Raw genomic sequence first — 23,749 nt, forward strand, 5'->3', positions numbered from 1 at the left:
AGGAGGTGGTAAATGGGATCCAAGTCAATGTGTTTGTTGATAGAGTTCTGGTTGGAATTCCGTGCTTCTAGGAATTCTTGTGCGTGTCTTTGTTTGGCTTGTCCTAGGATGGATGTGTTGTCCCACATGGTGTCCTTCCTCATCCGTATGTAAGGATACTAGTGAGAGTGAGTCATATCTTTTTGTGGCTAGTTGATGTTCATGTATCCTGGTGGCTAGTTTTCTGCCAGTTTGTCCAATGTAGTGTTTGTTACAGTTCTTGCAAGATATTTTGTAAATGACATTAGCTTTGCTTGTTGTCTGTATAGGGTCTTTCAAGTTCATTAGCTGCTGTTTTAGTTTGTTAGTGGGTTTGTGGGCTACCATGATGCCAAAGGGTCTGAGTAGTCTGGTGGCCATTTCCGAGATGTCTTTGATGTAGGGGAGAGTGGCTCAGGTTTCTGGACGCGTCTTTTCTGCTTGTTTGGGTTTGTTGCTGAGAAATTGGCGACTGTGTTCGTTGGGTACCTGTTCTTTTTGAATACACTGTATAGGTGATTTTCCTCTGCTCTGCGTAGTTCCTCTGTGCTGCAGTGTGTGGTGGCTCATTGAAAAATGTTCTAACGTAAGTTCATTTGTGGATATTGGGATGATTTGCTTCCATAGTTCAGTACTTGGTTTGTATGTGTTGTTTTACTGTAGGTGCTGGTTTGAAGTTCCCCATTGGCTGTTCGCTCTACTGTGACATCTAGGAATGGCAGTTTGTTGTTGTTTTCCTCCTCTTTAGTGAATTTTATGCCAGTAAGGGTATTCTTGATAGTCTTGAAGGTTTCCTCTAATTTGTTTCGTTTAGTGATGACAAAGGTGTCATCCACATAGCAGCCCCAAAGCTTAGGTTGGATGGTTGGCAAAGCTGTTTGTTCAAGTCTCTGCATTACTGCCTCTGCTAAGAACCCTGACATCAGAGATCCAGTGGGTGATCCGTTGGTATGTCTGTAGGTTTTGTTGTTGAAGGTGAAGTGGGTGGTAATGCATAGATCCACTAGCTTGACAATACTGTCCTTGCTGATGAAGTCGGTGGTGTTTGGTGTATGTATCTTTGGTTCTTCTAATAGTGTAGTTGGACGGATTGGACAGAAGGGGCTGTTCCCGCACTGTACATCTCTATGACTCTATGTAGTCAGTGTTTCCTTGGCCAGGTTAATGATGAATGTGAACAGGGGTGTTACATCAAAGTAGACCACTATTTCATCCTCTTCTATCTTGGTGTCTTTGGTCTTCAGGAATTCTTGGGTGGAGTGGATGGAGTGGTGTGAGTCTTTTACTAAGTGTTTTAGCCTTTGGTGTAGCTGCTTGGCCAGTCTGTAAGTTGGTGTTCCAGGTAGTGAGACTATGGGTCTGAGGGGGGCTCCTGGTTTGTGAATTTTGTGAATAGAAGCGTGGTTTTGGATCTGTCTGGTTTCATTTTTTAGAAGTTAGTCTTATTTATTTCTCCAGATTTCTAAAGTTGTTTGAGTAGGGCTGAGAGTTGGTTCTTCAGTTGTGGGGTCGGGTCTATAGTCACTTGTTGGTAAGTGTTGGTATCTGCAAGTAGTGTGTTCGCTTTCTCAATGTAGTCTCTTTGATTTAAAATGACTGGCTGTCAAGCGTCCTTTGTCTGCAGGTAGGTTAACATTTTTTTTAGTCTTTCCAGTGCTTTCCTTTCTTGTGTATTGAGAGTGTTTCCTTCCTTTTTTCTGCTTAATGTTGGTGTGACTACCTACCTGATGGCTTGCAGAGATTCTTCTGTGAGTTGGTTGTCTTTCAGTATTGTTTCTAATGCTACTAAGAAATCTTTCTTATCCCCGTCCTGGCAGTTGTAATTTAGTCCTCTTACTAAGACTGCTTTTTCAGTGTCTGTTAAGGGTCAATCAGATGGGTTTTTTTATCCATGCTTCTGTGTTGTCAATGTTGTTATTTGGTGTAAGTTTGTCTAGTTTTCTGCAGGACTAGTTTGTTTCATTTTCTGTGTTTGTCACTGTCTAATATCTATGGCTTGTTGTACTGTGTCTGTCCATTCATGTTCTGTTACTTGAGTGAGTAAAGATTTTTGGTGCAAACTTTCCCAGTTGAGTTTACGAGTGAGAAGGATGCTTTTACTTTCTGGAACAAAGGCGAGAATTGTGTTGTCTGCTGGTCACATTTGAGCGTTACAATAATATCAGCAGAACTATCATAGTATAGCACAAGATAATCCTTCATTCGATATTAAACAGTTAATAAATTAGTCCCGGCGTTGTGGCCAAATCGTTGAGAAATTCCCTGTCAAGCACGAGTTATTTTAAGGTGTAAGCTTCTTTAAAAGGTGTGCGCTGAATGGAAGATATTCCTGAGGGGCAGAGTGAGTACTATGGAGCATCTTTTAGAGACAGTTACCACAAAAAGTCAGAACACTTTAGGCCCATCAATAAGTATCTCTAGGATTTCTTTGTGTGTTCATTCAAACATAGCAATACATTTCAAACTGACTGGCAGGATTAAGCAATCTGAAAAGCTGAAGACATGTGAATTCAGTGCTATTGGATATAAAATATTCAAGTGAAGTAAATGTAGAATTATAAAAATGAAAGCTTAATGGTACATGTTTCATCCAATAAATCACATGTTACCATTTTGAGAAAATACTTTTTAGTTTCTAGTACAGTCAATTTTGAAATAACGTGGTAGTTTCATTCCCATGCAATTCCTAAGTTATAAGAAACTTGTGTAATAGCATCGCCATTTAAACTAATGGGACCAGGATCGCATTATAGCCAGTACAGGTAAGGAAAGTTGCCTTTCTACAAATAACAGTCTCATTTCTTCAATTGTGTTTTAGGAAAACAAATTGTAAATAAATAAAACTGTTCTTTTATCAAAATATTAGTTTGTATTCAGAAAATCAAATAATAAAACACTAGAATTATGTGGGACTGTTGCCACATTAAAATAGCAAATTACTTCTTGTCTTGAGCATCTGAGGGAGAAGGAAAGGTCATCAAAAATATTTGAGGCTCTACCCTGGGATTCAGAATCCTTTCATGGAACAGTAGTGTGCTCTCACACAGCAAGTTTGACTTGCAAACAGCTAATCACACAAAGAAAAAATACTTGCACGGTCAGTGCATAAAAACAGAAAATCCTAGAAATACTGAAGTTAAACAAGATCTACAGAGCAAGACCTGAAAAAATGGTGTACTGAGAACAATCTAGCTCTCGATGCCGGCAAAACCAAGGAACTCATTATTGACTTTCGGCAGAATGTTACTCATGCCCCCCTCCACATTAACAGCACAGAGGTGGAACGAGTGGAGAGTGTCAAGCTCTAGGGATTGGTTATCCACAACAAGCTTTCTTGGACTCTTCATGTGGACGCACTAGTTACAAAGGCCCTGAGGAAATTTGGCATGATGGCAAATACCCTTGCCAATAGGTGCGCCATAGAGAGCATTCTGTCTGGATGTATCACTTCCTGGTATGGCAACTGTACCATTCAAGATCGGAGATGGTTACAGAAAGCAGTGAACTCGGCCCGGACAATCACAAAGGCTAACCTCCCATCTATAGAATCCATCTACCAGGCCTGCTGTCAAGGAAAGGCTGCCAGCATTCTGAAAGATCCATCCCACCCTGGCAATGCTTTTCTACAACTTCTACCACTGGGGAGAAGGTATAGAACCTGAAAACACACACACACACCAGCTGGTTTTGAAACAGAAAGCTGTTTTTACTTCTGGGAGAACATACCAGCCTGATGACACTGCCCTCTGTTATGCAGAAGATGACGTTCCTCCTGGTCAAGGTCTTTATCTTCCTATTCTCAAGACTGCTGCCACTGTCCCAATTCTTCGGCATCCATCACATCCCCTCTTTGCCGGCTTTGGTAGAGCAGAACACAGCATGCTAGGATTATGCATCACACATGTCTGCCCCTCCCCCGCAAACCCCGTTAAGGAATGGCATTACAGAGTCACCAACCATAGTTGCAGAGAGTAGTTATTACTGATATTGGTATCATAGCAGCTTCCATGATTCCTGGCACAAATTTCTAAGATAACGTCCTACCGAAGTTGGCCGAATTGCAATATTGGGCTCTCAATGCAGCATGTGTAAGTTTGATAGTGCCGTGTACCAGCAATGTTACCAAAACCTACTGCCAGGCTGCAGGACTGACCTGATCACCGGGAAATTGGCTGAAGAGGTATGATCTGGCATGTTGAACTAATAATGGCTTTGTTACTTTGATTGGTTGAGAATTCAGAGATCCCATGCAGATTTCCAGTAGAAGCAGCCAGCCAATTACTTTCCAGTATGAATTATATTCTGCCTGTTATTTTAGTTGCTCCCCAACCTGTCTTCCTTTCTGCATTGCAGTCCCTGCCAAACCCACCAAGTTTGATTCTCCCCATTTTTCTACTTAACACTTTTTAACTGTTCATCTCACTTTAACCTCTGAGCCTCAGGCCTACTACTTAGTAATGCCCAATATAGACAGGCATGCTGCCACTCTTCCCCCTCACTGTTCTGAAGAAAAGTCATACCAGACTTTGAATGTTAAATTTCTCCTCAGATGCTGCCAGACCTGCTGAGTTTCTCCAGCATTCGGTATTTATTTTTCCATTGGTTGCTGAAAGCTCTGACTTTTAATAAACCAGGGGCCTTTTATAAATGTGAAACAGTCACCCTGTGCCTCCTGCAATCAAGTCAAAGCATTCTGAGAAGAAAGATGAGGAAATAGGGCTGTGATCTGCACAAGAGTCATCTCAACAAATCTGGACCAAAGCAGCTGAACTGCCTTCCCAGTCTTAGGCTCCATTCATAACATCTGTCTGTTTGCATAAGTGTGTAAGGGAGAGATTTTAAAAAAGGGCTTAGAGTTTAACTAGTAGAGTTAGATATTTTTGGTTTGTAATTGTTTACCTGTAGCTCGAGTCAGTTTACCTGTAAGAAATAGTATATTCTTGTTGAATGTAGGTACTTTGTATACTCATTAAAGTCTTTACATTTTGTGATGACTTCAGAAATTTCAGTGTGTTACCCAGTGAGGTGTAACACCCTCCAGTCCAGAAAAAGAAACATTTATTCTGATTGTTCCTGTGTGAGAATCAATTTTAATCTATACCAGTCTGTTACCAGTGCTTTAATCTTGCAATTAATTTTTTATATGGGACTTTATCAAAAGCCTTCTGAAAATCCAAATACATTACGTCCATAGTTCTCCCTCAATTATTCCACTCGTTATGTGCTCAAAAGAAATTCCAGTGGATTTCTCAAACACAATTTCCCTTTCATAAATTCATGTTGTGGAATCCTATCAATGTTTTTGAAATGTCCTGTTGTCACAGGCGTTATAACAGACATTAACACTTTCCCTACTCCTGTTATCGGACCGACAAGTCTGTAATTCCCAGCTTTCTCCTTTTTCCTCCTCTAGTGAAGTTACATTTGCTACCTTCAGGTCTGCCGGGTCCGTTACAAAATCAATGGAAATTTGGAAGATATTAACTAATGTTGTCATCCACTGTTTCCATGGCCTGCTTCTTTAGTACCAGAGGTTGTAAATGGTCAGACCCTGGGATGTATCAACTATCAGACTGTCGGTTCTCCAGAATTGTTTTTAAACTAATAACTTGCTTTGCAATCCCTCCTTCAACATAGACCCTTGCATTCCTTGTACTTCTTGGAAATTATTTGTTGTCTTCTGTGAAGACAGAACTAACTTAGTTGCTTTACCATTTCCTTGTCTTCCATTATTTTTAGATTCCCTACAGTGTTGAAACAGGCCCTTCAGCCCAACACGTCCACTCTGACCCTCCAAAGAGCAACTCACCCAGACCCATTCCCTACATTCACCCCTGACTAATGCACCTATCACTAGGGCAATTTAGCATGACTAATTCACCTAACCTGAACATCTTTAGACTGTGAGAGGAAACCGGAGCACCTGGAGGAAACCCACACAGACACTGGGAGAATGTGTAAACTCCACACAGTTGCCCAAGGCGGGAATTGAACCCGGGTCCCTGGCGCTGTGAGGCAGCAGTGCTAACTGCTGAGCCACTGTGCCGTCCCATATTCTCCCATTTCAGACAGTAAGGGGCCTACATTTGTCTGTAGTGATTTCGTTTTCTTACCAAACCTTTTAATGTCTAATTTTCTCATGTCTAGCATGTTTACTTTTATACTTGGTTTTTTCCCCTCTAACTTCCTTGATCCTCTCTTGCTGAATTCTAAACAATTCCCAGTCCTTAAGCTTACTACTTTTTCTAGCAACTTTTTATAGGTACTCTTTGGATCTGGTACTATGCTTAATTTCTTTTGCTAACCAGTTGGGCTACTTTTTCCTGTTCTTTATTCGCTGGAAAAGAATGCATAATTATTGCAATGCTTTCATTTTTTTCCTTAAATATTAATGATTGCCTATCCCCAGTCATGCCTTTTAATGACATTTACCCACTCTATTGTAGCCAAGTCACCCCTCATACCTTTGCAGTTTCCTTTGTTTAGTTTCAAGGCCCAATTTTCAGATTGGACAACTTCCCCTTCTATTCTAAAGAATAATTTATCCATTTATGGTCACTCTTTCCTAAAGGACCTCTCATAAAGATTGACTAACCCCATCTCATTGCACAAAATCAAATCCAGAATACCCTGTTGCTTGGTTAGTTCCTCAACCTTCTTGTCTAAAGGTAACATTTTGTACACGACCTAGGAATTCATCCACCACACCATTATTCCTGATTTGGCTTCCCTATTCTATATGTAGACTAAAATCACCCATGATTTCTGTAACACCGTTGTTGGATGCATCTGTCATTTCCTGATGCTTTCCACCTTACCACTACTGGTTGAAGGCTTATGACAATTCCACAAATGTTTTCCATTCCTTGTTGCTTCTCTGCTCTATTTTATGCACAATACCCTTCATCACTATTGCATGGATTTAATTTTTCACTAACAATGCCATCCCACCCTTTCCTTTTTTGCCTATCCTCTTTAAAGATTGAATAGTAAAACAAAGTGAAGTTCCATAGCCTTACTATACCATAAGAGTGCTCTCCCATTAGAGAGAGAGACAACTGGTCATGTTTTAACCTGAGGGTCAACACACCTTTAGTAAAAAGAGAGGTTGAGAAGGTGAGTCCTTCATGATAACTTCAGCTGGTGTGGGAATTGAAACCATGCTGTTAGTGTCCCTCTGAACAGCAAACCAGCTGTCCAGAAAATTGATCTAATTGTCCCAGTAGGCAATTATTGCAATGTAACTTATTGTGCTTCAAAATAACAGCTGATTTGCTAAACTTAAAGTTGTTGAATAAGGTAATATAAAATGCGCCAAATTGTACTTGGTACCAAGTCAAAACTTTGATACAAAGGCTCATGAAACAACAAATGTAGAGATAGGATTAGCTATTTGACCAAATGCATTTTGGTGTTTTGATTTAGGATTTATTTACCAATGACACAGCTATACTTAGTAATTCATTGCAAATTCTTTCAGCACATGCAATTCAAACATAAAGAGTACTGTGTGAGTAGCACTGAGTTGCTTGAGCGTTGAGAGTTGGACTTTGGAACTTGTGTGTATTCCCCAGGCCCTAGTTGGATTTGGTTGCTCTCCAGAAAGAATGATGCAATGTTCCACTTGCACTGAGATTAATTTTTTTCTTTGTATTCATGGAATGTGGGCATTGCTGGCTATGCTAGCATGGGCTCTGTAAGCTGATTGGTTGTTTTTCAAAGCAGTGTGATGCCAGCAGCATGGGTTCAGTTCCCATCACCGTCCGAGGTTAGCATGAAGACTGTCCTTCTCAACCTCTTCCCCCTTGTCTGAGGTATGACCTGGTTACATGATGGTGTCTCATATTCACACACATTCATTTGTTGCCCATGCCTAATTGGCAGTTAAGAGTCAGCTACATTGCTGTGGGTCTAGAATCACATGTAGGTAAGATGATGTAAGCACAGAATTCCCTTCCCTGAAGGACACCAGTGATTTTATTGTATTGTGAGTTGTTCAACATATTTTTCTTTTAAACTCCTTTAGAAATTTTATAGAAGGGAACTTCAATTCAGTATTTTCTGTGATTTAAGACTGTATCAAGTGATAGGTTTGATCTCTTTCACCAAGAAGAACAAGGCTGTGGAGATTGATTATTCTGATATTTGTTTGTTTATGGATTTTTTTTAGAATTTCCCTCAGCCTTTAATGGATGATTATTTAATTGATGGAGCATTGGGTTTTGCCCCTTTCTGATAAAGCTACTTGAAACATGTGCTTCATTAGCTTGCCTTAATTAAATTTCAGCTCACTCCTTATTTAAACACTAGTATCATTGACTATAGTTTTTCAAAGTAAAGAACTCTTAAATCTCCTTCTGCCTTTGAATTGTTCCCTCTTTGCTTTATAGACTATGTTGGAGTCCATGGTGGATGTAGCTGAGGGACTATGTCCTCATGTGATGAGAAAAGCCCATCTACGCCAGGATTTGATAGAGGCCAGTACCGAGAAAGTTTCCATTCCCCGGACTTTCGTCAAGAATGTTCTACTTGAGCAATCTGGTATCGATATTCTTAACAAAATCAGGTATTTTTATGTTTCATTGTATTGTAGATTGTTGTAATATTAGCTTTCCTGATGCATTAAAAGTAAGTTTCAAATTATATGAACAATTGAGACTTCAAATTCAGTGTGACTTAATTTTTAAATTCAGCCTCTCTGATAGAACCACTGATCTATTCTTATACTTGAAGATAGGCTTTAACTTTATAATCTGCAGCATTTTGTTTTGTTAGTGATGTGAATTTGTTATGAAAACTAACCTAGCTCTTGGTAGATGGTAAGCATCATTATTAATTGCAGAAGTTGAAGTATCGATCCAAAGTGCCGAATAATAGCTCGAGGGTTGCTTGGGAGGAACCTTTTTTATCCTGTGGATTCTTTCATCTGAGGCATTCAAATGAGTTCCATAGATTCTGGGACTCATTAATGAAAGAGTGATTATTGGGCACTTTGCTGAGATATTTGGATCATTAATAGCCATGATGAGGTGACAGAAGACTGGAAGGTGGCTAATGTATTGCCATTATTTATGAGAAGTGGTGAGGAAAAGCCAGGAAGCAATAGACAGGTGAGCCTGATGTCAGTGGTGGGTAAATTGTTCTAAGGGATTCTGAGGAACAGGGTTGAGATATATTTGGAAAGGCAAGGACTGATTAAGGATAGTCAACATGGGAAATCCTGTCACACAAACGTGACTGAGTATCTTAAAGAAGTTACAAAGAAGATTCGAGAAAGCAGAGTGGTGGATGTTGTCTTCGTTATGGACTTCAGCAAGGTGTTCGATAAGGTTCTGCATGGTAGACTGGTTAGCAAGGTTAGATCATGTGGAATCCAAGGAGAACTAGCGAATTGGATACAAAATTGGCTTGAACATAGAAGACAGAGCAAAGTGGTGGAAGGTTGCTTTTGGACTTCTGGCCTGTGACTAGCATGTGCCGCAAGAACCAGTGATAGGCCCACAGTTTTTTGTCATTTATATAAATAATTTGGAAGTGAATATAAGAGGTATAGTTAGTAAGTTTGCAGACAACACCAAAATTGGAGGTGCAGTGGACAGTGAAGAAGGTTGCCTCAAAGTACAACGGGATCTTGATCAGATTGGTCAATGAGCTGAGGAGTGGCAGATGGAGTTTAATTTAGATAAATGTGAGGTGCGCATTTTGGAAAAGCAAATCAGAGCAGGTTTTTATACAATTAATGGTAAGGTCCTGGGGAATGTTGCCAAACAGAAGAGACCAAGGAGTTCACAGTTCCTCCAAAGTGGAGTCACAGGTTATCAGGATACTGAAGAAGGCATTTGGTGCCCTTGCCTTTAATGGTCAGTGTATTGAGTACAGGAGTTGGGAGGTCATGTTGTGTCTGTACAGAACATTGGTTAGGCCATTTAGTTCTGGTCTCCCTGCTATAGGAAAGATGTCGTGAAACTTGAAAAGGTTCAGAAAAGATTTACAAGGATGTTGCTGTGGCTGAAGTATTTGAATTATACAGTGAGGCTGAATAGACTGGGGCTATTTTTCCTCAGCAGAGGCCTCACCTTCATCCCCCTATGCTCCCGGAATCCTCGGCAGAAGCCTCACCTTCATCCCCCTACGCTCCCGGAATAGCTCCCAGCCCTGCCATATTTTCACTATCCCTCCAGATCTCCCCCTCTCTGAGGATGAATGATCAGTCCTCAGCAGAGGTCTCACCTTCATCCCGCTACTCTCCGAGATCAATGAGCTCGACACGCGGCTAGATATCGAGCATTTCTTCCGCCGCCTTCACCTCCGCGCCTACTTCTTCAACCAGGACTCTCGCCCACCCTCTGATGATCCCTTCCCCCGCCTCCAACACACCCCATCCTCCTGGACACCCCATGTTGGTCTCTTACCCGCCCTCGATCTCTTCATATCCAACTGCCACCGCGACATTGATCGCCTCAACCTGTCCACCCCTCTCACCCACTCCAACTTCTCACCCTCACAACGTGCAGCCCTCCACTCCCTCCGCTCCAACCCTAACTTCACCATCAAACCGGCAGACAAGGGAGGCACAGTGGTAGTTTGGCGCACAGATCTTTACACCGCTGAAGCTAGACGCCAACTCGCAGGCACCTCCTCCTACTGCCCCCTTGACCATGACCCCACCTCCCACCACCAAACCATCATCTCCCAGACCATGCATAACTTCATCACCTCAAGGGATCTCCCATCCACCACCTCTGACCTCATAGTCCCACAACCCCGCACCGCCTGTTTCTACCTCCTGCCCAAAATCCACAAACCCGACTGCCTGGCCAACCCATTGTCTCAGCCTGCTCCTGCCCCACTGAACTCACCTCTGTACACCTTGACACTGTCCTGTCCCCCTTAGTCCAAGAACTCCCCACCTACGTTCAGGACACCACCCACGATCTCCACCTCCTCCATGAATTTTGCTTTTCCGGCCCCCAACGCCTTATATTCACAATGGACATCCAGTCCCTGTACACTTCCATCCCCATCATGAAGGCCTCCAAGCCCCCCGCTTCTTCCTCTCCCGCCGACCCAACCAGTACCCTTCCACTGACACACTCCTTCGACTGACTGAACTGGTCCTCATTCTTAACAACTTCTCTTTCCAATCCTCCCACTTCCTCCAAACCAAAGGAGTAGCCATGGGCACCCGCATGGGCCCCAGCTATGCCTGTCTCTTCGTAGGATATGTGGAACAGTCCATCTTCCGCAGCTACACTGGCACCAGCACCCACATTTTCCTCCGCTACATCAATGACTGTATCGGCGCTGCCTCGTGCTCCCACGAGGAGGTTTAATAATTCATCCACTTTACTAACACCTTCCACCCCGACCTCAAATTTACCCGGACCATCTCAGACTCCTCCCTCCCCTTCCTAGACCTCTCCATTTCTATCTCGAGCGACTGACTCAACACAGACATTTACTACAAACCGACCGACTCCCACAGCTACCTAGACTATACCTCCTCCCACCCTGGCCCCTGTAAAAACACCATCCCGTATTCCCAATTCCTCCGCCTCCACTGTATCTGCTCCCCAGGAGGACCAATTCCACTACCGAACGACTCAAATGGCCTCCTTCTTCAAAGACCGCAATTTCCCCTCCAACGTGGTCGACGACGCTCTCCACCACGTCTCCTCCACTTCCCACACCTTCGCCCTTGAATCCCGCCCCTCCAATCACCACCAGGACAGAACCCCACTGGTCCTGACCTTCCAACCCACCAATCTCCAGATACATCGTATCATCCTCCGTCATTTCTGCCACCTCCAGACAGACCCCACCACCAGGGATATATTTCCCTCCCCACCCCTATCAGCATTCAGGAGAGACCACTCCCTCTGCGACTCCCTTGTCAGGTCCACACCCCCCACCAACCCAACCTCCACTCCCGGCACCTTTCCCTGCAACCGCAAGAAGTGCAAAACTTGCGCCCACACCTCCCCCCTCAGCTCCCTCCAAGGTCCCAAGGGATCCTTCTATATCCATCGCAAATTCACCTGCACTTCCACGCGCATCATTTACTGTATCTGCTGCACCCGATGTGGTCTCCTCTATATTGGGGAGACAGGCCGCCTACTTGCGGAACGTTTCAGGGAACACCTCTGGGGCACCCGCACCAACCAACCCGACCGCCCCGTGGCTGAACACTTTAGCTCCCCTCCCACTCCGCCAATGACATGCAGCTCCTTGGCCACCTCCATCGCCAGACCCTGGCCTCATGACGCCTGGAGGAAGAACACCTCATCTTCTGCCTAGGAACCCTCCAACCACACGGGATGAATGTAGATTTCTCCAGTTTCCTCATTTCCCTTCCCCCCCCCCCCACATTATCTCAGTCCCAACCCTCTGATTCAACTGCCCTCTTGACCTGCAATCTTCTTCCTGATCTCTCCGCGCCCACCCCCCCTCCGGCCTATCACCCTCACCTTCACCTCCTTCCACCTATCGTATTCCCAGGGCCCCTCCCCCAAATTCCCTCCCCCCTAGCCTTTATCTCAGCCGGCTTGGCACACCAGCCTCATTCCTGAAGAAGGGTAGATTCTTCTGCTCCTCGGATGCTGCCTGGCCTGCTGTGTTTTTCCAGCACCACATTTTTCAACTCTGGCTCTCCAGCATCTGCAGTCCTCACTTCCTCCTATTTTTCCTGGAGGCTTGGAGGTGGACAGGTGACTTCATCGGGGTTTATAAAATTGTGAGGGGCATAAATAGGGTGAATAGCCAAGGTCTTTTTTTCCCATTGTAGGGGAGTCCAAAATTAGAGAGCATAGATAGAACATAGAAAAATACAGCGCAGTACAGGCCCTTCGGCCCTCGATGTTGCGCCGATCCAAGCCCACCTAACCTGCACTAGCCCACTTTCCTCCTTATGCCTATCCATTGCCCGTTTAAATGACCATAGATTTAAGGTAAAAGGGGGAAAATTTAAAGGGGACCTAAGGGGCAACATTTCCTGCAGAATATGTAGAGTGAGCTGCCAGAGGAAGTGGTGGAGGTGGGTACAATTACAACATTTAAAAGGCATCTTACATGAATATGAAATGTATAAACTGTAAATAGCTGAGACAACTTTATACCCCCACACCAGTAACAATCTGCCAAGCAGAAAATTATCTGTTAATTCCTATTTTCATTTTCTGACCTTTTAATCAATCCTTTACGTACCCCTTTATCTTTTGTAGCAAATTTTCATTTGGCATCTCATAAAATTATTTTAACAAATCTAAATAAACACATCACATCCACTGGTCCCCGAAATGTACACTGCTTTTTCTCATGGAACGTGGACTTCAGTAGCAAAGCCGATAATTATTAACCATTCCAAATTGCTGTGGTACTAAGTGTCTTGCTCGGGCATTTTCAGAGGGCAGTTAAGAGTCAGCGACATTGCTGTGGGTGTGGAGTACATCTATGCCAGTTCAGGTAAGGACGGCAGCTTTCCATCCTAAAAAGACATTAGCGAACCAAATGATTTTTTTTGCAGCTATCAACAACAGTCTAAAGGTCAACATTACCAAGATTAGCTCTTAATTCATGTTAATTCTGGACATTAAATTTAAATGTTATTAGCTGCCATGATGCAGCTTTGTGATAGACTGGGCCTCTGAAATACACGCCCAGTGACATTGCCACTCTGCCAACACCTTCCCTGAACATCTTCAAAATAAATCTCATTCGTTCATCAACTGACTATATGATGATCTTTTGAAATACAATTTTTTTAAAGCAATTTGTGAAATAAATGGCCTTTCTTAAATGCACACTTCAGTTTTGTTCACAAAGACATTTAGGAATTGTGTATGAACAAGTCACATCATTCTGCATGATGTTTTGATCCTTCAAACGACACACGTTATTTTTCACATTCATTAAATATCCAAAAGGAATAGTGTATGATTTCGGAAATATAATAGATTTTTACCTAAACGAAAAACTTCAAAGTCTGTCTTTTTATGGAATTGCTATTTTTTAAAATATTTGTTTAAATGATTGGAACATTTACGCTGCAGACATTAACACTTACAGCTCTCGTTTGTGGATTTTGTATGGCAGTATGGGAAATGATTGCTCTTGACTAGGGCAAGCAATGTGAATAATATCATTACAATCCTAAGCTCAATTTAAGATTTCTACTTAGATGTTAACAGTTGAATAAAGTTAAAAATCACACAACACCAAGTTATATTCCAACAGTATATCTTATACTCCACAACCACCTGATGAAGGAGCAGCACTCTGAAAGCTAGTGCTTCCAAATAAACCTGTTGAATATAGCCTGGTGTTGTGTGATTTTTAACTTTATAAACCCCAGTCCAACACCGGCATCTCCAAATCATAACGATTGAATAGTACAGATGATGATGATAAAGCCATTGCACAGAAGAAATCCTGAGGAAAAGTTAATGTTTTGCACAGTTCAACCAAGTCTTTCCTAGGCGTAGTTTGTCTTTGTTTCAAATCAGTCCAATATTATTATGGCAAATTTTAAAAGGCATAATGTAAAAATCTTGTTAAATCTATTATTTGAAATTATGAGATACTTTTAGAAAAGGTATATTAGTTCTGTTCTTTGCAGGCCCTTCTAGGATTGAACCTCACTTGCTTAAAAAAAGCCTAATTCTTTGCTGCCTAAATCACTGAGTACATCTGTCTGGGCAGCCTCACCCAATATAGTACAAGGGTCCTTCTAATTTCAGACTATCCACCTCAAGTATGTTTGAATTAATGAAAATGTGTATGAATGTAAGTCGACTTGAGTTTAGCTTATAATAGAGGACATGGCATAATAAGATATTTCTGGTAAAGCACATTGCATTTTGCTTTAGGTTGCGGAAGGTTCCTTTAATATGTTACTATTTCTTTCCATTTTCATGCAGTGAGGTCAAGCTTACTGTAGCATCGTTTCTGTCTGACCATATTGTAGATGAAATTTTAGAAGCACTTTCAAGCTCACAACATAAACTGGTAAGTGGAAGAGCTGTAATGTTTGCATTCATTTGGCAGTATTTTCATGATATGTAGTGAAATAACACGCAGAAAATTGTAAATTTACACACAAGACAAGAAAAAAGTATATAAAGCCAGAACTGAAAATAATTCAGTACACTAGCATTGCAAATGATTAAACTGTTCTTCACTCTAACATTTATACTTCCTTAAAGTGAGAATATGAAACCAGGGAAATAGAGACCACTTAGCCTGCCATCTGTCGTTGGGAAATTTCTAGAGTCTATAATTAAGGATAAGCCGGCTGAACAGCTTGAAAATGTTCAGCTGATCAAAAAGTGTCAGCATGAATTTCTGACAAGCCGGCCATGCCTAACAAATCTAACCATTTTTTTTTGAAAATCTCACCATAATCGTGGAAAGGAGAATATTAATGGATGGTATTTTCAGATTTTTGGAAAATATTTGATGAAGTTCTTCTGTAGGAGACTTGGCTACAGTTGAAATTTATGATATTGAAAACACATAACCTGGTTAGAACACTGACTAAATGGAAGGTGATGGAGGCTTGGGATATTGGACAGGTATTGTAGTTGACAGAATACCAAGAGTGGTGTCCCACAAGGGTCTGTATTGGGGACTCAACTATTCATTGTATTTATTAACAGCTTAGATGATAAAAGACACACATTCAAACTGGCCAATGCCAAAAAAAATTAGTGTTACCTGGAAGCAGTGTCAATGGAAGCATAATAATTCAGAGATAGTGACTTAGATCTTCAGATAGTCAGAGACCAGGCATGCCTGAAAAGATTTGCATCAGCTACTCTCAGGAGTACTGGAACATGATTAAGAAGCTTAAGCCTCCAAGGGCAGTTACCCAGCATGAAAAAGCTCCCAGCTCTTGACTTGGAGGTAAAGGCTGTCAAGGTTTCTAACCCGTTCACCTTTGGAGTTACCCAGGAAAGTTAGAAGATTAAATATCATCATGGCATCACTGAAACCTGAAACACTCACTGACCACCAAGCCCCTGCACAAGCACCTGACTGACCACACCGCATGGACACTCTACACCTGACTCATTGTTCTCTCTCCCACTTACCTTCCAGCTGTGCCCACTATTCTCTTGCCAGTGTACTGCCTCACTGTTTACCAACTTACACTCTGGATGGCTGGAAAATGGGAAGCCTTCAAAAAATAAGATAACGAGAATCCAGAGAAAGTATATTCCTGTCAGGGTGAAAGGAAAGACTGGTAGGTATAGGGAATGCTGGATGACTAAAGAAATAGGGGGCTTAGTTAAGAAAAAGAAGGAAGCATATGTCAGGTGTGGACAGGATAGATCGAGTGAATCCTTAGAAGAGTATAAAGGAAGTAGGCGTATAGATTAGACTTAGTGTGGAAACAGGCCCTTCGGCCCAACAAGTCCACACCGACCCGCCGAAGCGCAACCCACCCATACCCCTACATATTACCCCTTACCTAACACTACGGGCAATTTAGCGTGGCCAATTCACCTGACCCGCACATCTTTGGACTGTGGGAGGAAACCGGAGCAGCCGGAGGAAACCCACGCAGACACGGGGAGAACGTGCAAACTCCACACAGTCAGTCGCCTGAGTCGGGAATTGAACCCGGGTCTACAGGCGCTGTGAGGCAGCAGTGCTAACCACTGTGCCACCGTGCCACCCAAAGGTTGGGTGGCACCCTCTTATACTTAAGAGGGAAATCAGGAGGGCAAAAGGGGTCATGAGATAGCTTTAGCAAATAGAATTAAGGAGAATCCAAAGGGTTTTTATAAATATTTTAAGGACAAAAGGGTGACTAGGGAGAGAATAGGGCCCCTCAAAGATCAGCAAGGCAGCCTATATGTCAAGCTGCATGAAACAGGGGAGATACTAAACAAGTATTGTGCATCAGTGTTTATTGTGGAAAAGGACATGGAAGATGTAGAATATGGGGAAGTAGATAGTGACATCTTGAAAAATGTCCGTATTACAGAGGAGGAGGTGCTGGGTGTCTCGAAAAGCATAAAAGTGGATAAATTCCTGGGACCTGATCAGGTGTACCCTTGAACTCTGTGGGATACGAGGGAAGTGATTGCTGGACCTCTTGCTGGGATATTTGTATCATTGATAGCCACAGGTGAGGTGCCGGAGATCTGGAGGTTGGCTAACGTGGTGCCACTGTTTAAGAAGGGTAGTAAGGACAAGCCAGGGAACTATAGACCAGTGAGCCTGACGTCGGTAGTGGGTAAGTTGTTGGAGGGAGTCCTGAGGGACAGGGTTTACATGAATTGGAAAGGCAAGGACTGATTAGGGATAGTCAACATGGCTTTGTGCATGGGAAATCATGTCTCACAAACTTGATTGAGTGTTTTAAAGAAGGAACAAAGAGGATTGATGAGGACAGAGCGGTAGACGTGATCTATGTGGGCTTCAGTAAATCATTCGACAAGTTTTCTCATAGGAGACTGGTTAGCAAGGTGCGGTCTCATGGAATACAGGGAGAATTAGCCATTTGGATACAGAACTGGCTCGAAGCTAGAAGACAGAGTGGTGGTGGAGGGTTGTTTTTCAGACTGGGGGCCTGTGACCAGTGCTGCAAGGATTGGTGTTGGGTCCACTGCTTTTCGTCAGTTATATAAATGATTTGGATGTGAGCAAGACTTATCAACTTAATGGTTAGGTCCTGGAGAGTGTTGCTGAACAAAGAGACCTTGGAGTGCAGGTTCATAGTTCTTTGAAAGTAGAGTCGCAGGTAGATAGGGTAGTGAAGAAGGCGTTTGGTATGCTTTCCTTTATTGGTCAGAGTATTGAGTACAGGAGTTGGGAGGTCATGTTGCGGCTGTACAGGACATTGGTTAGGCCACCTTTGGAATATTGTGTATAATTCTGGTCTCCTTCCTATTGGAAAGATGTTGTGAAACTTGAAAGGGTTCAGAAAAGATTTACAAGGATATTACCAGGGTTGGAGGATTTGAGCTACAAGGAGAGGCTGAACAGGCTGGGGCCGGTTTCCCTGAAGCTTTGGAGGTTGAGGGGTGATCTTATCGAGGTTTATAAAATCATGAGGGGCATGGATAGAATAAATAGACAAAGTGTTTTCCCTGGGGTGGGGAGTCCAGAACTAGAGGACATAGGTTTAGGGTGAGAGGGGAAAGATTTAAAAGGGACCTACGAGGCAACTTTGTCACACAGAGAGTGGTGCATGTATGGAATGGCCTTCCAGAGGAAGTGGTGAAGGGTAGTACAATTGCAACATTTGAAAGACATCTGGATGGGTATGTGAAAAGGAAAGGTTTGGAGGGATATGGACCAAATGCTAGCAAATGGGACTAGATTAGATTAGATCAGGATATCTGGTCAGCATAGACGAGTTGGATTGAAGTGTCTGTTTCTGTACTGTACATCTCTATGGCACTAGGCATCCAGTCCCCCTCCCATTTATCTTACACATTTATCTTCTCATTAACTTGTCAAAGTGGCTTGGCAAGCTGTCAACATTTTACTTACTGAGATATAACAGCTGTTGCTGTAAAAAAAGGCAACCTTCATCAGATATCCATCCAGAAAATCCTGGAATGGTAAATAGGCAACCTTTTTCTGATTTGGCTGAATCACAGCAGAGGACTCCAGGAGTGATACTAGGGACCAGCCCTCAGGTGAAAGTTTGGAAATCACTTCTGCAATTGGTAATTAATGCTAGGTCAATGGTTAATTTTAAAACTGAAGTTTATCAATTTTTGTTTGGCAACTAATAAGGGATGTAGGGCAAATGTAGATAAATGAAATTAGTTTGTAGATTAGCCATAATCTCACTGAATGGCAAAACAGGTTTAAGGGACTCAATGACTTACTACTCTTCCCACATTTCTATCAAGATATAGCTGTGAGTTGTCAAAGGTAGGAAAAGGGATAGGGATTTAAGACTGAAATTCAGGGAGCTAGGGTGGAAGCTTAGTGCTAGAACAAGCAGAGTTGTTATCTCTGGTTTGTTGCCTGTGCCACATGCTAGCAAGGGTGAGGAATAGGGAGAAAGAGGAATTGAACACGCGGCTATAGGGATGGTGCAGGAGGGAGGGTTTCTGATTCCTGGATAATTGGAGCTCATTCTGGGGTAGGTGGAACCTCTCCAAACAGGATGGTCTTCACCTGAACCAGAGGAGTACCAATATCCTTGGGGGGGTGGGGGCAATTTGCTAATACTCTTCGGGAGGGTTTAAACTAATTCAGCAGGGGGATGGGATGTGTCCAGGATGTTGAGAGCAATGAGGTCAGAAATGAGGTTTCAAGGTCGCAAGTTCACCGGCAAGTAGGAGGGTGGTTTAAAGTGTGCCTACTTCAATGCCATGAGCAAAATGGGTTAGTACCTGGGACTTCGATGTTGAACCGAGTAGGTGTTATGGGGGACTTTAACTTTCCAAATATTGACTGGAAACTCTATAGTTTGAGTACTTTTATATGGGTCAGTTTTTGGCCAGTGTGTGCAGGAGGTTTTCCTGACACAGTGTGTAGACAGGCCAACAAGAGGCGAGGGCACATTGGATTTGGCATTGGGTAATGAACCAGGCCAGTTGTAACATTTGGAGGTAGGTGAGCACTTTGGTGATAGTGACCACAATTTGGTTACGTTTATTTTAGCAATGGAAAGGGCTAGGTACATACCACAGGGCAAGAGTTATAGCTGGGAGAAGAGCAATTATGTTGCAATTAGGCAAGATTTTTGATGCATAGGATGTGGAAGAAAACTACAGGGCTTGGGCACAATTGAAATGTGGAGCTTATTCAATGAACAGTTACTGCAGGTCCTTGATAAGTATGTACCAGTCAGGCAGGGAGGAAGTGGTCAAGCGAGGGAGCCATGCTTTACAGAAGTAGTTGAATCTCTTGTCAAGAGGAAGAAGAAGGCTTATATTAGGATGAGACATGAAGACTCAGTTAGGGTGCTTTAGAGTTACAAGTTAACCAGGAAAGACTGAAAGAGAGAGCTAAGAAGAACCAGGAGGGAACATGAGTAGTCTTTGGCAGACAGGATCAAGAAAACCCTCAAGTTAACTATAGTTGTATCAGGAATAAAAGAATGACTAGAGTAAGATCAAGGGAAGTTGGGCGTGGAGTCCGAGGTGATAAGGGAATCTAATCTGTAAAATGAATATTTTTTTGTCACTATTCGGACTGGAAAAAGATAATGTCATTGAGAAGAATACTGAGATACAGGCAACTTGACTACATGGATTTGAGGTTCACAAGGAGGAGGTGTTAGCCATTCTGGAAAGTGTGAAAATAGATAAGTCTCCTGGGCCAGATGGGATTTATGCTAGGATTCTCTGGGAAGCCAGGGAGGAGATTGCAGAACCTTTGGTTTTGATCTTTATGCTGTCAATGTCTACAGGAATAGTGCCAGAAGACTGGAGGATAGCAAATGTCCCCTTGTTCAAGAAGGGGAATAGAGTTAACCCTGGTATTTATAAACCAGTGCGCTTTAGTTCGATTGTGGGTAAAGTTTTGGAATAGGTCATAAGAGATCGGATTTATAGTCATCTAGAAAGGAATAAATTGATGAGGGATAGTCAGCATTAGTTTTGTGAAGAGTAGACCGTGCTTCGCAAATCTTATTGAGTTCTTTGAGATAGTGACCAAACAGGCGGATGAGGGTAAAGCAATTGATGTAGTGTATATGAATTTCAGTAAGGTGTTTGATAAGGTTCCCCATGGATTGAGCGTGATTTAGTGATTTGGATCAGATATTGGCTAGCTGAAAGAAGACAGAGGGTGGTGGTTGATGGGAAATGTTCATTCTGGAGTTTAGTTCCTAGCGTTATACAGCAAGGATCTGTTTTGGGGACACTGCTGTTTGTCATTTTTATACATGAGATAGATGAGGGCATGGAAGGATGGGTTAGTAAGTTTGAGGATGACACTAAGATCAGTAGAGTTGTGGTGAAGGGCGTTGCAGGTTACAGAGGGACATTGGTAAGCTACAGAGCTGGGCTGAGAGGTGGCAAATGGAGTTTAATGTGGAAAAGTGTGAGGTGATTCATTTTGGAAGGAGCAACAGGAATGCAGAGTACTGGGCTAATGGTAAGATTCTTGGTAGTGTAGATGAGCAAAGGGATCTCAGTGTCCACATACATAGATCCCTGAAAGTTGCCACCCAGGTTGATTGGGTTGTCAAGAAGGCATATGGTGTGTGAGTTTTTATTGATAGAGGAATTGAGTTTTGAAACCACGAGGTGATGCTGCAGACATACAACACTCTGGTGTGGCCCCACTTGGATATTTCATGCAGTTCTGGTCACCACAGTATCAGAAGGATGTGGAAGCTTTGAAAAGGGTTCAGAGGAGATTTACTAGGATGTTACCTGGTATGAAGGGAAGGTCTTATGAGGAATGGCTGAGGGACTTGAGGCTGTTTTCATTAGAGAGAAGGAGGTTGAGAGATGATTCAATTGAGACATTTAAGATAATCAAAGGGTTTGATCGGGTGGATGGTGATGGCTAACACAAAGGGACATAGCTTCAGATTGTGGGTTGATAGATATATGACAGATGTCAGAGGTAGTTTCTTTACTCAGAGTAATAGGGGCATGGAACGCACTGCCTGCAACAGTAGTAGACTTGCCAACTTTCAGGGCATTTAAAAGGTCATTGAATAAACAAATGGATGAAATTGGAATAGGTAGACTTCAGATTGGTTCCACAGGTCGATACAACATCAAGGTCCACTGTAATGTTTTGTGTCACTTTCTCCCCTTCCCCATGTGCAGTTTTAATGGAATACCATCCATGTAATTAAATTTAATATTACCTCATGCTGCCATACCAGTGGAATGCTAGACCAGTTACACTGGCTATTTTATCATGAAGAAATTCTGAAGCATGGATGAAAATAGCATCACGTCATGGAGGAAAATACAATAGAAAGCAATTGTGGCAGTATTGACTCTTCACTAGAGCAGTTTTGAATTAATCTTGTCTGTCCTTGCTTTTGTCATATCATTACTTGATCCTACTTCAAGTATTTGTCCACTTTTCTCTTCAAAGTTGCAATGATTTCTTTCGCAATTATTCTTTGTGGAAAATAATTTCATCCTCTAACAACCGTCTGTCAAAAGGAACTATTCTGCTCACTCTTTTAGTGAAACCATTTGTCCACAGTCACTGACTCTCAAAGCAGAGGAGCTAAGCTTTACCAACTCATCTTTGTATCAATTGCAGACTTAGCAACAACGCCCTCAATTTCTTTGTCCTGATTGTTAATGTATAACATAAATAGTTGTAATCCCAATATGGAACCAGCAGAACTCCATTGGCCAGCAGCTATGATCCTGAAAAAGATGCATTTATCCAGACTCTGTGCCCTCTACCAGTCAGCCAAAAGAGAAATCAGAGCATTTTGGAGGTAATTTAAACATCAGAAGCATCCATTTCCATTGGCATCAGAAGGAAAATTGAAACAAAGAGTCAAAGAACAATAAATATAGGCAATTTTCAAATAGGCTTGAAAGTATTTGGAATGATCAAGGACCCAATAAACAGCACAGCATTGTGATTCTTAATTGATTGGAAATTTTGAATGCCATATGATTTAAGAAGGAACTGACTTAGGCAAATCTTCTTTGTCATCAGGATTGGCAACAGGTGGACAACATAGTAGTATTAGAGATATTGTGCAAATGTCTCGTAAACCAGTTTCCATATCTGTTTCCTAGTTATACTTTATTATTGGGAATTGTTGGATGAAGTAATGCTTTTCCATTCCCACCAAGTGTGATCAACTTATGATTTTCAATTCTGACTGTTCAACTGAAGTAATCCAAACCTACATACAATATATTGGAATATTTTGATTTTAGCTGCACACTAGTAATTACTAACTAAGTTAGTATAGGATCAGGATGCTGCTAAATACATTGCCCACAACCTCTAATCATGCATAATGTTGTTTGAGTTTTTGTTATTAATGAGGAGCTGTATAAAGTACAACTTTAATGCCCATTCCATTTTTATGTAACATCACAAAGCAGCAGACACTTTCATGGATATGTGTTTTGCGTGAAGGTATGACATGTTGAAAGTACCATTGTGTACTGTACACTTAGATATTGTTCAAGGTGTAAAAACATCTGAACTGTTTTAAGAGAAAATGTAAACGGAATTCACAGGTTCTAGGAACCAGGAGGCAATATTCAAGAGGAATTCCATGGTGCACAAAATGCCACAAGACAGAGATTGCCTTCAAGAGGGAATATTAAGTAATTAGTCACGGTCATAGTAAGGAAGAAAGTAATAAATGTCAACTAAAGTTAGCATGGAGTATAAGCATGCAAAGTATGATAAATAAAACTGGTGAATTGCAGATGCTATGATTATAATGGAGGTTGAGTTCAAATATATGCCTAGTTATTACATATTCCCATATAGAAGGTATTCAGGAAAGATTGGTAAAGGAAAGGGATTTAGTAGTGTCGATTAAGGAAAATGTTGCTATGCTGGAGAGAGTGGATAACCCAGCAGGGTCAAAGACAATTTATTTTACTAAGCTAAGAAACAGAAATGCATCAATTGAATCGTTTGATGTAGTCTGTCAGCCAGAGTAAAGTAGGAAAGATATAGTGGAATGGATTTGCAAGAGTATTACAGAAAGGTGTAAGCATTATATATTGGGAACTTCAATTCTAGATTAAGCAGTGATAATATGAAGGGCAAAGAGAAACCACTGTTCCTGGAGTGCGTTCAGGAC

General features: G+C 42.1%; 1 protein-coding gene across 3 annotated transcripts in view; it reads left to right on the top strand.

The window, feature by feature from the left end:
- The window catches only part of LOC132832127 (F-actin-uncapping protein LRRC16A-like), a 458,164-nt gene that overhangs the window by 351,094 nt on the left and 83,321 nt on the right, over window positions 1–23,749 (top strand). For all 3 annotated transcript variants that reach the window (XM_060849857.1, XM_060849859.1, XM_060849860.1), the window contains exons 27-28: window positions 8,409–8,584; window positions 14,934–15,021. In XM_060849857.1, the coding sequence (XP_060705840.1) occupies window positions 8,409–8,584; window positions 14,934–15,021 (264 nt within the window). The remainder of the gene's footprint in view (window positions 1–8,408; window positions 8,585–14,933; window positions 15,022–23,749) is intronic.

Source organism: Hemiscyllium ocellatum, chromosome 34 (assembly GCF_020745735.1).
Source record: "Hemiscyllium ocellatum isolate sHemOce1 chromosome 34, sHemOce1.pat.X.cur, whole genome shotgun sequence".
Lineage (NCBI taxonomy): Eukaryota > Metazoa > Chordata > Chondrichthyes > Orectolobiformes > Hemiscylliidae > Hemiscyllium > Hemiscyllium ocellatum.